This window comes from Bicyclus anynana, chromosome 8, assembly GCF_947172395.1.
Source record: "Bicyclus anynana chromosome 8, ilBicAnyn1.1, whole genome shotgun sequence".
Lineage (NCBI taxonomy): Eukaryota > Metazoa > Arthropoda > Insecta > Lepidoptera > Nymphalidae > Bicyclus > Bicyclus anynana.
In genome coordinates, this window is record NC_069090.1 from 4,346,838 (window position 1) to 4,359,406 (window position 12,569).

General features: G+C 38.6%; 1 protein-coding gene across 1 annotated transcript; it reads left to right on the forward strand.

The window, feature by feature from the left end:
* Positions 1–536: 536 nt before the first annotated feature.
* LOC112058623 (putative fatty acyl-CoA reductase CG5065) lies at positions 537–11,868 on the forward strand. Its single transcript, XM_052882854.1, has 12 exons — positions 537–735; positions 1,566–1,717; positions 2,024–2,114; positions 2,798–2,943; positions 4,060–4,169; positions 5,927–6,010; positions 7,058–7,163; positions 7,953–8,029; positions 9,443–9,605; positions 10,228–10,378; positions 11,005–11,122; positions 11,849–11,868. The coding sequence occupies exons 1-12, from the start codon at positions 541–543 to the stop codon at positions 11,866–11,868; spliced, it is 1,413 nt and encodes a 470-aa protein (XP_052738814.1). The 5' UTR covers positions 537–540.
* Positions 11,869–12,569: the final 701 nt, after the last annotated feature.

The following is a 12,569-nucleotide window of genomic DNA, read 5'->3' on the forward strand; positions in this document are numbered from 1 at the left end:
TTTTTGAGATACCTACGTATTATGTGAACATATTAAATTTGATTCAAATTAATGTTCGTATAGAGAAGTTTTCAACAAACTTTTTTTTATTATTATATATACAGGTAAATCTAAAATATCACATTTTATATTTATAATATATAATGTGATAACGTGACTTTCCATAAGGAATTTTCAAAATTGGTTCAGTAGTTTCGTAACAAAAAAAAACAAACCAACACAACATACATTACTCGTATAAGCATCAATATCTGTGGCAGCCGCTGGTGGGGCTTTTTTATACAAAATTACTTTATTTTATTTAATAAAAACACTAGTGGACTCCTGCGACTCCTTTCGCGGATATACTGTTTTCACAAATCCCGTAAAAACCTTGGATTTTTCCGAAATAAAAAGTAGCATAAGTTACCGATCATTTTCTATGTGCCATTGATCGTTGTACCAAAATTCAGTTATATCAGTTTAGCCGTGCAAAGCTAACAGACAGACAGACAGACAGACTTTTATAATAATAGTATGGAGTATGATCTTTCAGATACGATGTTTAACATGGGTGTTGTCGAATACTTTGCAAACAAATCCGTCTTCATCACTGGCGGCACGGGCTTCATAGGGAAAGTCTTGGTTGAGAAGCTACTGAGATGTTGTCCAGATGTTAAGGCGATATATCTGTTGATGAGGACGAAGAAGGGACAGAGCCCTCAGGATCGTCTCAATGAGATGACCAGCTCAAGAGTAAGTATACCTCCTATCTTATGTTTGAATGAGTGTAACTAAATAGTCGCGCGTCGGGGTCGCCAAGAACGGAAGTCTACCGTTAGATTGAAGTGAACAACCTTTTTGGTGCAGAGGTTAGCCTATTTGGCTTCAGCAGGGTTGTTATGTAACTCGGTGTACCATTCAAGTAATAAGTCACTACGTCGTTTTTCATCGTATTTTCGTTTTTGCAATCATCTGTGTTTTCAACGAAATTACACAATTATCGTAATATTAAAGTAACATTAGTATGTTAGTAGTAGCAGCAGGTAGTAACGTTATTTTAATGAAAAACTGGTACGTAATTTCGTAGGTTCGTTGAAATAATAATGTTAGATGATCGTAGATACAAAAAAACTTTACCACTTAATGTAAAATTATGCAGTTAAGGTTATTTCGTTGAAAACACAATGTTAGATGATTGCATAAACGAAAATACGATGAAAAACGATCTAGTGACTGATTACTTGAATGGTACACGAAGTAACATAATAACCCTGCAGATCCCGAGTTACTACGAGGTTTACTTTGTTCTAAGTTTTTCAGTAAAGTTTCTCTGTCCAGAATTGGGAAGTTACAGCTCCCGTCCCTTGGAGAGCAGATCATTATCATTGTCATTATCATTAAATACTGGTCGTTAATAATTATTAGATATCCTTGGGCCGGCATCGATTTTGGAATAGCGTGGTGGGTCTAAGCTCCATATTCCCTTCCCTATATAAAGAGCCCTTGCAGTGTCAAACCGTCTTCAGCAGTACCTGCAACATTTTATTACTACATAGTTACTGCAATCTATACATTTTTTTCAGTGTTTCGAAAAAATCAGGGATATTAGATTGTTCTCGAAACTGTGCGTGATACAAGGCGATATATTAGAAGAAGATCTGGGAATATCTGAGCAGGATAGAATAATATTACAGGAAGAGGTCCAAATAGTGTTCCACAGTGCTGCTTCAGTCAGGTGATTATGACCAGGCTTTTTCATTCAATTCGTTAAAGTAATAATCTTGTAGACCATCACTACCAGAAACATCACAACTTGGCCACTTAATTATCTAGGTATAATAGATATCAAACGGTGAAGGATAAACATCGTGAGGAAACCTGCAATTTTCTTAATTCTCTAAGTGTGTGAAGTCTGCCAATCCGCATTGGGCCAGTGTAGTGGACTATTGGCCAAACCCCTCTCATTCTGAGAGGAGACTCGAGCTAAACAGTGAGCCGAATATGAATTGATAACGAACTTAAAATTTCTCTTACTTTTCAGATTTGATCAGGGTCTTCGTTATGAAATAACTGCAAATGTAATTGGTACCAAACGCGTGCTGGAACTAGTTGAAGGGATGAAAAACCTTGAAGTGAGTACTTTTGAGTTACCTATTTGCTAACTCTAAGTCTTTATAGGATACAATCTACAGACCTGATTTAAAGTTAGAAGGCTGTAACATTGCAGCTTATTTCAGTGTTGTAATGTATTTTTTATTCTTAACACATTAGCATCAAAAAACAAGTTCGCTTTTAAGAAGGCGACCGAGTTATACAGTTAGTAGCCCTATATTTTTGTTTTGTGTTAATAAATTTATATTATAGTCAATACCTTAATTAGTCAATTATAAGGTGTCCGTGATATAATTATATTAGGGATACAAATTACCATTCAAAATTGTGGAACTCCTGAAATTAGTTTATCAGCTTCTTGCCTACATCTGTTGTTGCTTGCAAATTGTTGCAGGCTAACTGCCGAACATTTTTTTTATTATCATTCTTTACAAGTTAACCCTTGACTACAATCTCATCTGATGGTAAGTGATGATGCAATCTAAGATGGAAGCAGGCTAACTTTTTCGAAGGAGGATGAAAATCCAACCTTTCGGTTTGTACACGACATCGACATCGACAAACACTGGAACAATTAAGAAAACGTTAATCGGCCCAGCCGGGGATCGAACCCAGGACATCCGTCTTGTAAATTCACCGTGCATACCACTGCGCCACGGAGGCCCTCAAACTAACTTTTGAAAACTAATCAATTTCTCTCTAGATATTTGTGCATGTGTCAACGACCTTCTGTCATGATGAGTTAGAGAATCTGGAAGAGAAGGTGTATCCTGCTCTACACAGACCTGAGGATATTATCAACTGTGTGAAGTGGATGAGCGATGACTTGCTAATGAAGTTACAACCAGAGTAACTATGTTTTTAAATAAATAAATAAAATCATTTTATTTTCAGTCATTTTAGCAGACTCAGAAGTGATTACAAAAATAAGAAAACTAATGTCGAACAAAGGTTATGATTCACAACACTTGTCAGGACAACTTAATTAACAAATCAAACTGTAACCAAAATAAGACCCTGGAATGGCAGAGAATGACCTTGAGTGAAGTCACGTACTTGTAAACGATGTGTGTAGGGTTAAAGGCGCCTTTGACAGATATCTAACACTTCCTTTTTCCACTCAAGTCACTTTAACCGCCTATCCCAAGTAACCCATAAAGAATTACACAACAAGAGGTGTGGACGGCTCGAACGCCACGAACACACTGAAGCCGTCCGTACCGCCAGTCGTTGCAACGCGGCGATAACAACCCATGGACAAAATAAACATTGAATACATTCTCATCACATACCATTTTTGAGGTTATTTTTATGGTTTGTTTGATTGACCCTACAAAAGATCCAGATTCAACATACACAAAAGATGGCGATTCAAATGAACAAAATTTCTCATTGAATAAAGATATTTCGACTTAAACTAATATAACCTTGTAATATAAAACTAACAAGGCACATATGACTCATTAGTTGAAAATGACTCTCCAGATCCCGGATATCAAATGTGTTGTTTCATCAAAATCAAGGACCGAGTGGTTAAGTTGGATGATATTATCAAACCTTATACTCTCAAGACCATCTCTAAGATGCGTACAACGACTTATCTCGAGATCAGGGAAAGACAAATGCCGACCAATAGCAACGGACTCCTATTTCATAAATATAGCTCACTCTTTCGTTGCGTTGGAAAGAGAATTTCAACTCCGTCGCCACTGTCGTTTCCTCTTAACGATATATCTGCGCTTTCCGGTGCTGGAATGGCGACCTCCTACTAGGTGGACCGGGGACATCAAGCGGGTTGCATGGAGCCGTTAGATGCTGGCGGCTCGAGAGCGTTGTTTTTGGAAGTTCATGCAAGAGGCCTATGTCCAGCAGTGGACGTTCGTTAGCTTATAATGATGAAGATAATGTATACTAGGCACAAATACTGGTGACCAGCTAACTCTAACACTTTTATTTTAACTACAGGTTAATCAAGCCATACGTCAACACATACGGATACTCTAAAAACCTCACTGAGGAACTAGTGGCTCAATACAAAGACAAATTTTCAATTGCGATCGCGAGGCCTTCAATTGGTAACGTTTTCCTACTCTCCTAATTCACAAAATTAAACAGATTTTGCTTTTGTTATAGTAGTAGGGTTGAGGCAGGTGTTGGACAGGCAAAGACGTACTTTTAGCGGACTCAGAGGTGATTATAAAAATAAGAAAACTAATGTCGAACAAGGGTTATGATTCACAACATTTGTCAGGACAACTTAATTAACAAATGAAATTATAACCAAAATAAGACCCTAGAATGGCAGAGAATGACCTTGAGTGAAGTCACGCACTTGTGAACGTTGTGTGTAGTGTTAAACACTTTGACTGTTAACAAACACTCCCCTTTTCCACTCAAGTCACTCTCCCCGCCTATTCTAAGTAACCCATAAAGAATTACACAACAAGAGATGTGGACAGCTCGAACGCCACGAGCACACTGAAGTCGTCCGTACCGCAAGTCGTTGCAACGCGGCGATAACAGTAATGAATGAAATTTTCAAATTGGTCCAGTAGTTTTTGAGTTTATTTATTACATACAAAACACAAACCTTTTCTCTTTATTCAGTTTTAATAATTGTAGATTATTGTGGCTGTAATTGAATGTCAAGTAATTTAATTGTTTTTAAAAACAAGTTTCGATGTCGCCTTCCTATAAATCACTTTAACAATGTAAAGTTTATAAAATAGACCTGTTTATGGTATTTTTTTAGTAAGCTACCAGACCCGGCAAATGTTCTTCTTCTTCTTTTCTGGGCCTTTTTGCCCGTCAACGTTATTTTGCCTCATAAATTATTTCTAGGAATTAAAAAAAATTGGGGTTGGGTGGACCACCATTATCACTTGTAGGTATGAAAAATTGTTGTTTGACCGATTCTCAGACCTACCTGATATGCTATGAGTGCATATGATATGAGTTTGTTGGAGGAATGATGATGCCAAGTTAGAACACACTTTTCTAAAAAAATATAATATAGGAAACACTGACAATGAGTTAATAATAATAATAATATGAAATACTGAAATCATCCCCATCGTTATATCTGCCAACGGTTTGATCCCAGTCAGCCTCGCTCACCATCTAAGGCGGCTGGGGTTCCGTGGCAGTTCGCTCGCAGGCAAGATGGAAAAAGCGGTCATGCTGGACTCGGCTAGGATAGTGCGCCGGTTTCTCCACCTGTCGCCCTGACCCCCGGCCGTTTAGTCTCCCTGCCGGGGTGAATCCTCCGCCCGGTGCATATATGTATTTATGTAATGTATATTTAAGTTTATTTATTTTGCGTATTTAAGTAGGTTTATTTATTTTCCCTTTGGCTTTTTATATATATTTATTTTGTACAGGGCGTGAGAGTTTAATTCATTTGAATAATAATAATAATAATTTTCAATCATATTCGGTGAGTGCATATGATATGATTTTGTTGGAGGAATGATGATGCCAAGTGAGAACACGCTTTTCTAAAAAAATATAATATAGGAAACACTGACAAAGAGTTCATAATAATAATAATAATATCGCTTAACTGTTGGATCAAGAGTCGGATACAAAAGGCAGTGATTCTTGAGACGGCGCGTATTGTGAGGAGGTTCCTCACTCTGGAGCCCTGACCACCGGTTGCTTGGGCACTCAAATGTCCCGCAGCGGGAGGGTGAATTTTTTTTATAAATTTTTAATAATGTTTTGTATTTTATACTTATATTGTTAAAAATTTAAAAAAAAAGAAGTACTAAATAAATGAGAGATTAAAAAAAAAATAATAATAATAATAATTTTCAATCATATTCGGTTTCAGTTTTGTCATCGTACAAGGAACCTTTGCCAGGATGGGTAGACAACATAAACGGACCTACAGGAGTTACATACGCTAGTGCTAGAGGTAACCAAATACTTATTACCTACCCACTATCCATACAAGCCGATTACAGCCGGGTTGTCGTTTTAAAATATGTATGGATATATGAGAAACTATATCACGCAATATGGATTTTCTTTTCTTTGGTTTACCTTCGGCAATATTCCAACCCTCGCCACTGCTTTGGTATGCGCGGTGGATTTACAAAACGGAGGTCCTGGGTTCGATCCCTGGCTGGGCAGATTGAGATTTTCTTAATTAGTCCAGGCCTGGCTGGTGGGAGGCTTCGGCCGTGGCTAGTTACCACCCTACCGGCAAAGACGTACCGCCAAGCGATTAAGCGTTCCGGTACGATGCCGTTTAGAAACCAAAAGGGGTGTGGATTTTCATCCTCCTCCTAACAAGTTAGCCCGCTTCCATCTTAGACTGCATCATCACTTACCATCAGGTGAGATTGTAGTCAAGGGCTAATTTGTAAAGAATAAAAAAAAAACAAACTGCTACATACGGTAGTTACTTACAAGGTTGCTGGAATGACGAACCCGCCACGGAAAGCGCAATGTTGGCCGACGCCTCCACTAGGTGGACCGAGGACATCAGCGGGTCACAGGGAGACGTTGGATGCTGGCGGCTCGAGACCGTGGTATTTCGAAGTCCATGCAAGAGGTAGTCCAGCAGTAGACGTCCATTTCTCTGCGCCACACCCTATATAACACCTGAACCCTAACAATATATAATAGACTTGATATATATGCCAGCCACATACCATCAAGTTTGCAGCGAAAAAAGCTGTGGGCAGTAAAAGATATCGTAACCATATCCATAACCATGAGCCGTGATAGCCCAGTGGATATGACATCTGCCATACGGAGGGCGTAATCGGAAGTTCCGATCCGGTCCGGGGCATGCACCTACAAATTTTCAGTTATACGCATCTTAAGAAATTAAATATTACGTGTCTCAAACGGTGAAAACTGAATAACATCGTGAGGAAACCTGCGTACCTGAGAATTTTCTCACGAGTAACGGACGAGTACGTTCTTGAGTGATTACTTTTTAAATCTGATTAAGGTCTGTTGCACACCTCCTACTGCGAGAAAACTCGTATGGATGTAATACCACTGGACGCTGTGGTCAATGGCTGCATTCTTCTGGCATATACAACAGGAATTGAACAGTAAGTACCAACGAAATATTTCAATTAACTTTTGCTACTTTTCGAAAATAACAAACGATCGAACGAATAGTTAACGGTCATCTATTTTAAACGTAATTATCTTTGCTACTATTATAAAGCTGAAGAGTTTGTTTGTTTGTTTGATTGAACGCGCTAATCTCAGGAACTTGGTCCGATTTGAAAAATTCCTTCAGTGTTAGATTAGAGTTAGAACCCATTTATGGAGAAAGGCTATAGGCTATATTTTATCCCCGCATTCCTAAGGGAACGGAAACCACGCGGGTGAAACCACGTAGGCGTCTACTAGTATGAAATAATTTAAGAGCCGTGATAACACAGTGCATATTTTTACCTCTGCTTTTGATTCGTATGGCATAGGTACGAATCCGATCCGGGGCATGCAACGTCAACTTTTCAGTTAGATATGTGCATTCTAATCAATTAAATATCGTGTGTAAGTAGTGAAGCAAAAACATAGTAAGGAAATCTGCACACCTAAGAATTTTCTTAATTCTCTACGTGTTTGAAGTCTGCCAATTCGCATTGGGCCAGCGAAATGGACATCTAGGCTAACCCCTCTTATTCTGAAAGGAGACTTGTGCGCTACAGGATTTCGCTGGATGGCGGTTCGAGGCCAGGTTGTTTTTGAGTCCTCAAGCCTAAATTCAGTGGACGTCCGTCAATTGATGATGATGATGATGACCAGCAAATAAACGATGGTCGAGGCATTTAGAGTTTATTTTGTGTCAGGGGTTACCTTGAAATTTTTAATTTGATAACTTGTTACAGACCAAAGGGTATAAGAGTTTGCAACGTGACAGATAACAGCTTCGGTAAAATGAATTGGCACGACATTATTGCAATAAGTAAGCTTTAGCTTTATAATTGTTAAAAACAATTTAGTTTAATTGTGTGATTAGGCAGTTTAAGTACCTTTCCTGAATTTCGAGATGAAAAGTAACCTCTGTGTTTTTCTAATCTACGAGCAGCGCCGGCCCGAGGTAAATTTTAGAATGGAGCGAGATCCAATTATGGCGCCTTTCCTGTTTGCTCCTAACATTATATACTAGGGACGTTTGAAAAGTTCGTAGCCTAACGTATATCGGAATGTCATACGTAAAGACTCTCTAGCTTACGTAGCGCCCGGGTGCAATCATCACCCTAGCGCCCTCTATTACCTGTATATACCCGGGTTAAAATCAACGCACTCCCTGCACCATAGATAAAGAAAGACGCCTCTATTAGAAGTAAATTCGCGCACGTCGCGTTCATCTCTTCGCTTTAGATATAGACGATCGAAAAGAAATAAATTTCTTTTCGATCTTGTCTTTGCCATTTCGGCGCCCCCTAGGATTTGTTGCCTGGAGCGACCGCTCCGTTCGCCGTATGGACGGTCCGGCCCTGTCTACGAGTATCTATGTGCCAAAGAGGTTCGAAGTTTTACTTTAGTCGATTGAATAGTACTAGTAGTTGTGTTAATAGATTATTAGGTACTTATACTCGTAATAGGCCTATGACCGTTTTGGGGTTTAACGGCCATGATCAAGAATAGTCGTTGGCCGTGGTTGCAATAGCTTCGGTGTGACTGCAGCCAGATTTGTCAATTCTTAATCGTAACATGTCACCAACGACAACGACCAGTCCCTGGTATGCGGCCAAGTGAAAGAAAGAAAGGAAAGAAAGAAAGATCTTTATTTTTAAGTAATTTCACAAATTACATTCTTAAATTCTAAATTATTCCATAGCTTAATTGTCCACGCAAAAAGTGGAGCAATAAAAGAAGAATGCCTTGCAATATGTGGCATAACCTAGAAAAAGGCCCTACCTCAGCATTTTGCCACATACTTCCTACACAAAAAAGAAGTATGCAGCACTGATTTTCAGTTAGGACCCAGTTCAGGTGCACGTTCAAGTGCACGACGTTGATGTTACGGTTTCTTCAGTTTTTTGAACGGGAATATGAATGACGGAATGATGAATCTGGTCCCTTTAACTCTGAGCTATTGGGACGTAAAAACCTGTTAACCTGGTCGTTGTGGGCACTGGTTATGATCCTGGTCTCGTAGTCCGTAAGGTGCCTTATATCTAAATCAATATTCATCGAAAATTTAACGTAACTAAAATAAACAAGCCTGCTCTTAGTCCGTTTGCCTTGTCCGATTACACTTTTCGGAACACATTCAATATCAGCTCCTCAAGTCAAGCGTTTTTACCAAGTTTTGCTTTAAAATTGCTTGTAATTCCTTGTAGATATTTATTGATTTGTGTATATTTTTCAGTGAAAGATTTATTATTAAAATACCCGCTATCCCTCTGCCTGTACTACCCAGCAGGGTCATCGAAGCAGTATCGCTACCAGCACAAGATAGCGGAGGTCTTTTTTCACATACTGCCGGCGTACTTCATTGATTTGCTTCTATTTTTGTGTGGACGGAAGACATTGTAAGTTACTTTTACGGGGTTGATACTAATTGAAAAATTGTAATGGCATCAACGTGCTGATATGGTTACTCGTTGTAATCAATAAAAATGTGTTACTGCGCAAAGTTCAATTTACCTACTGGCCTCGTCCTATTCATACCTATGAGGTAGGTACTCGAACCTACTCTCTTTTGGAACAACTCAATGAAATATTAATTTAAACAAATTTTCATCCAAATCGGTTCAGCCGTTTGGAAGGAATCAGATACAAAGAAAATTTTTTTTATTGTTTTATTCTCTGCAGGTTAGCCCTTGGTTATAGGAAATTAAATACCACTTGTCTCAAACGGTGAAGCAAAAACATCAAGAAGAAACCTGCCCACCAGAGAATTTTCTTAATTCTCTGCGTGTGTGAAGTATACCAATCCGCATTGGGCTAGCGTAGTGCACCAAGGCCTAACCCCTCTCATTCTGAGAGGAGACTCGTTCTTAATAGTGAGCCAAATATGGGTTGTTGATGAAAATTGTATTGGGGTACCCCTACGTGTATTTTTACATGATTTTAGATTCGAGTCCGTTTTGCAAATCGGAATTTGAAAAACTTAGGCACCTTTCTAATATTTATTCTATTTTTTTATTTCAGTATGATAAAAATAGAGAAACGTCTGCGTAAAGGGGCTGAAATGTTACAATACTACACTTCCAGAAATTGGGTTTTCAAAAACGAGTATTTTCGATCTTTAAAAGATCAAATAACCCAAGAAGAAAATGATATTTTCTATACGGATATGTCGGTAAGCTAAAACTAAACCTACATTCCTAATCTTGAATCTTCTATTTAAATACCATAACCTACCCATACACGGAATACATATGTTCAGGTACAGAAGATTCACTACGCAACGTTATTTAAACAAATAGCGACTCTCGCTGCTACACAATACAGTGCAATTTAGTTCGAACAAAATTGCCTACCGTATGCTGGTATAGTAAGGCTGATTCGATACTGGTATGAGTTGTTAACTCAGACTAATTATTATGGACTAGTATCGTGCCCAAACTCACGAACAAAATTGTCTGTCATTTTGTGAGGAAAACGAGCTTAGATTAGGTACCTATATGTAGGTACCTAAGCTAAAAGTTGTCGAACGTTTTTTACACTATTCAACTACACAAAAAGGTAAAGGTTCGGAGCTCTTTAACAACCGAACACGATTACAAATATAAAATATCGATTCTTTAAAGACAGTTTTTATAATCGCATTAGATCGATGATCCTATACCTACTTTAACAGATTACAGAAAGGTATCGTCTAGCGAGGCAGGTCCATATGTAATTAGTCTGAAGTTGTTATTGATGATGCTTATGACAAGAGGCTCAAGTCCAGCAGTCAACTTACCTACAGTGTTTATGTTCTAGAAAATGGACTACAATTACTACTTGAAGAGCTATCACCTTGGAATTCGGGAGTTCATCGCTAAGGAGGACTTGTCCACGTTACCGCAGGCCCGTCGACTCATGACATGGTACGCATTATGTATGATGAATTCGAGGAAGAGACTTTTTAGCCCTTGACTACAATCACCCGATGTGATGATGCAATCTAAGATGGAAGCGGACTAAATTGTTAGGTGGATGAAAATCCACACCCCTTCGGTTTCTACACGACATCGTACCGGAACGCTAAATCGCTTCGTCTTTGTTGGTAGGGTGGTAACTAGCCACGGCCGAAGCCTCCCACCAGCTGCAGATTCAACCCGAACCCAGGTCCTCCGTTATGTAAATCTAGAGACCGTCAAATGAATGAATTTGTAGCTACAGCCGCGCCAAATTACTAGTCCACTCCGAATACGAGGCGTATTGGTTGGTCTGTAGGTAAACAAAAGATAAAGGGTTGATAATAGCATGCGCAGTTCTGCATGTTGCATTAACAGAGCGGATGGGTAGTGGTTACTAGGCGCGGGACGATACCGCTGATACCTAATTTTCTAAATTTTCCATTTGCGCATCTTATCACATGATGCTCAGTGTGCCTAGTGGCAGTTTTCAATGTTTTCTTAATGTGACGGTCGCGTAACCGTAAACGCGAATTTCCAAGGAATTGAAACAGCGCCATCTAGCGGCACTACTGCACAACTGTTTCAATAACATTGAAAACTGCCACTAGGCACTCAGACTTCTCAAAGTTTGAATCGGATTATAAAAAATCCCAGTATTTTTGAGCATGTTATGTTGTGACTAAAGTATTTTTTTGTTGTTTCAGGTTATACTACCTTCACATGACCTTGAAAACTCTGTTTTATGTTTTACTAGCATACTTTATGTACTGTTTATATCTTAAGTGTTTTTATTGAATTAAAACTGTATCACAAATGATTTGCGTTTTTTTCTTGAACTTCTGTAGGTATAGTTAATGGACCTGAATAGAATATGTACGGCCTGTAGCCATGTGACACGTCTATTCTCTTTCTACAAACGCTAACGATTCGAAAATTAAATAACGTATAGGAATGACATTCATAGGTCATCAAGGTGATCAAGTTGTCGGTCGGATCTGTCATTCCCATACATTTTGTTAGTTTTCGAAGATAGAAAGAGAATAGACGTGTCACATAGCCATAGGCCCAGTAGGCTAATTCACTAACTTTGATGTATGTTAGTTGACATAACATAATTAATTGAGATTTTATGTAACAAATGTCATCCAGTCCCTACTGACAACCCTACGTGGATATCAGTAGGTAGATGACATTTCTCAGTTAATATGATGATTATTTTAATAGGTTGTTATTAAAGACCAAATTAGTGAATAGGCCAACTGGGTAGTCTATTTAGCTTTGGATGTAGTGGTAAGATAGATCCATCGGCTGATATGATATTGAGGTTGATGATGATGATGATGATGATGATGATGAAGATGATTAAAAACCCATATTTGGTCCACTATTGAGCAAGAGTCTCAGCATTTATGCTGGTTTCAAAAT

Coding starts and splice junctions, on each gene's coding strand:
- LOC112058623 (XM_052882854.1), top strand. CDS start 541: ATGTTTAACATGGGTGTTGTCGAATACTTTGCAAACAAATCCGTCTTC. Junction 6,011..7,057: donor TACATACGCTAGTGCTAGAG/GTAACCAAATAC, acceptor AATCTGATTAAG/GTCTGTTGCACACCTCCTAC. Junction 11,123..11,848: donor CATGACATGGTACGCATTAT/GTATGATGAATT, acceptor TTGTTGTTTCAG/GTTATACTACCTTCACATGA.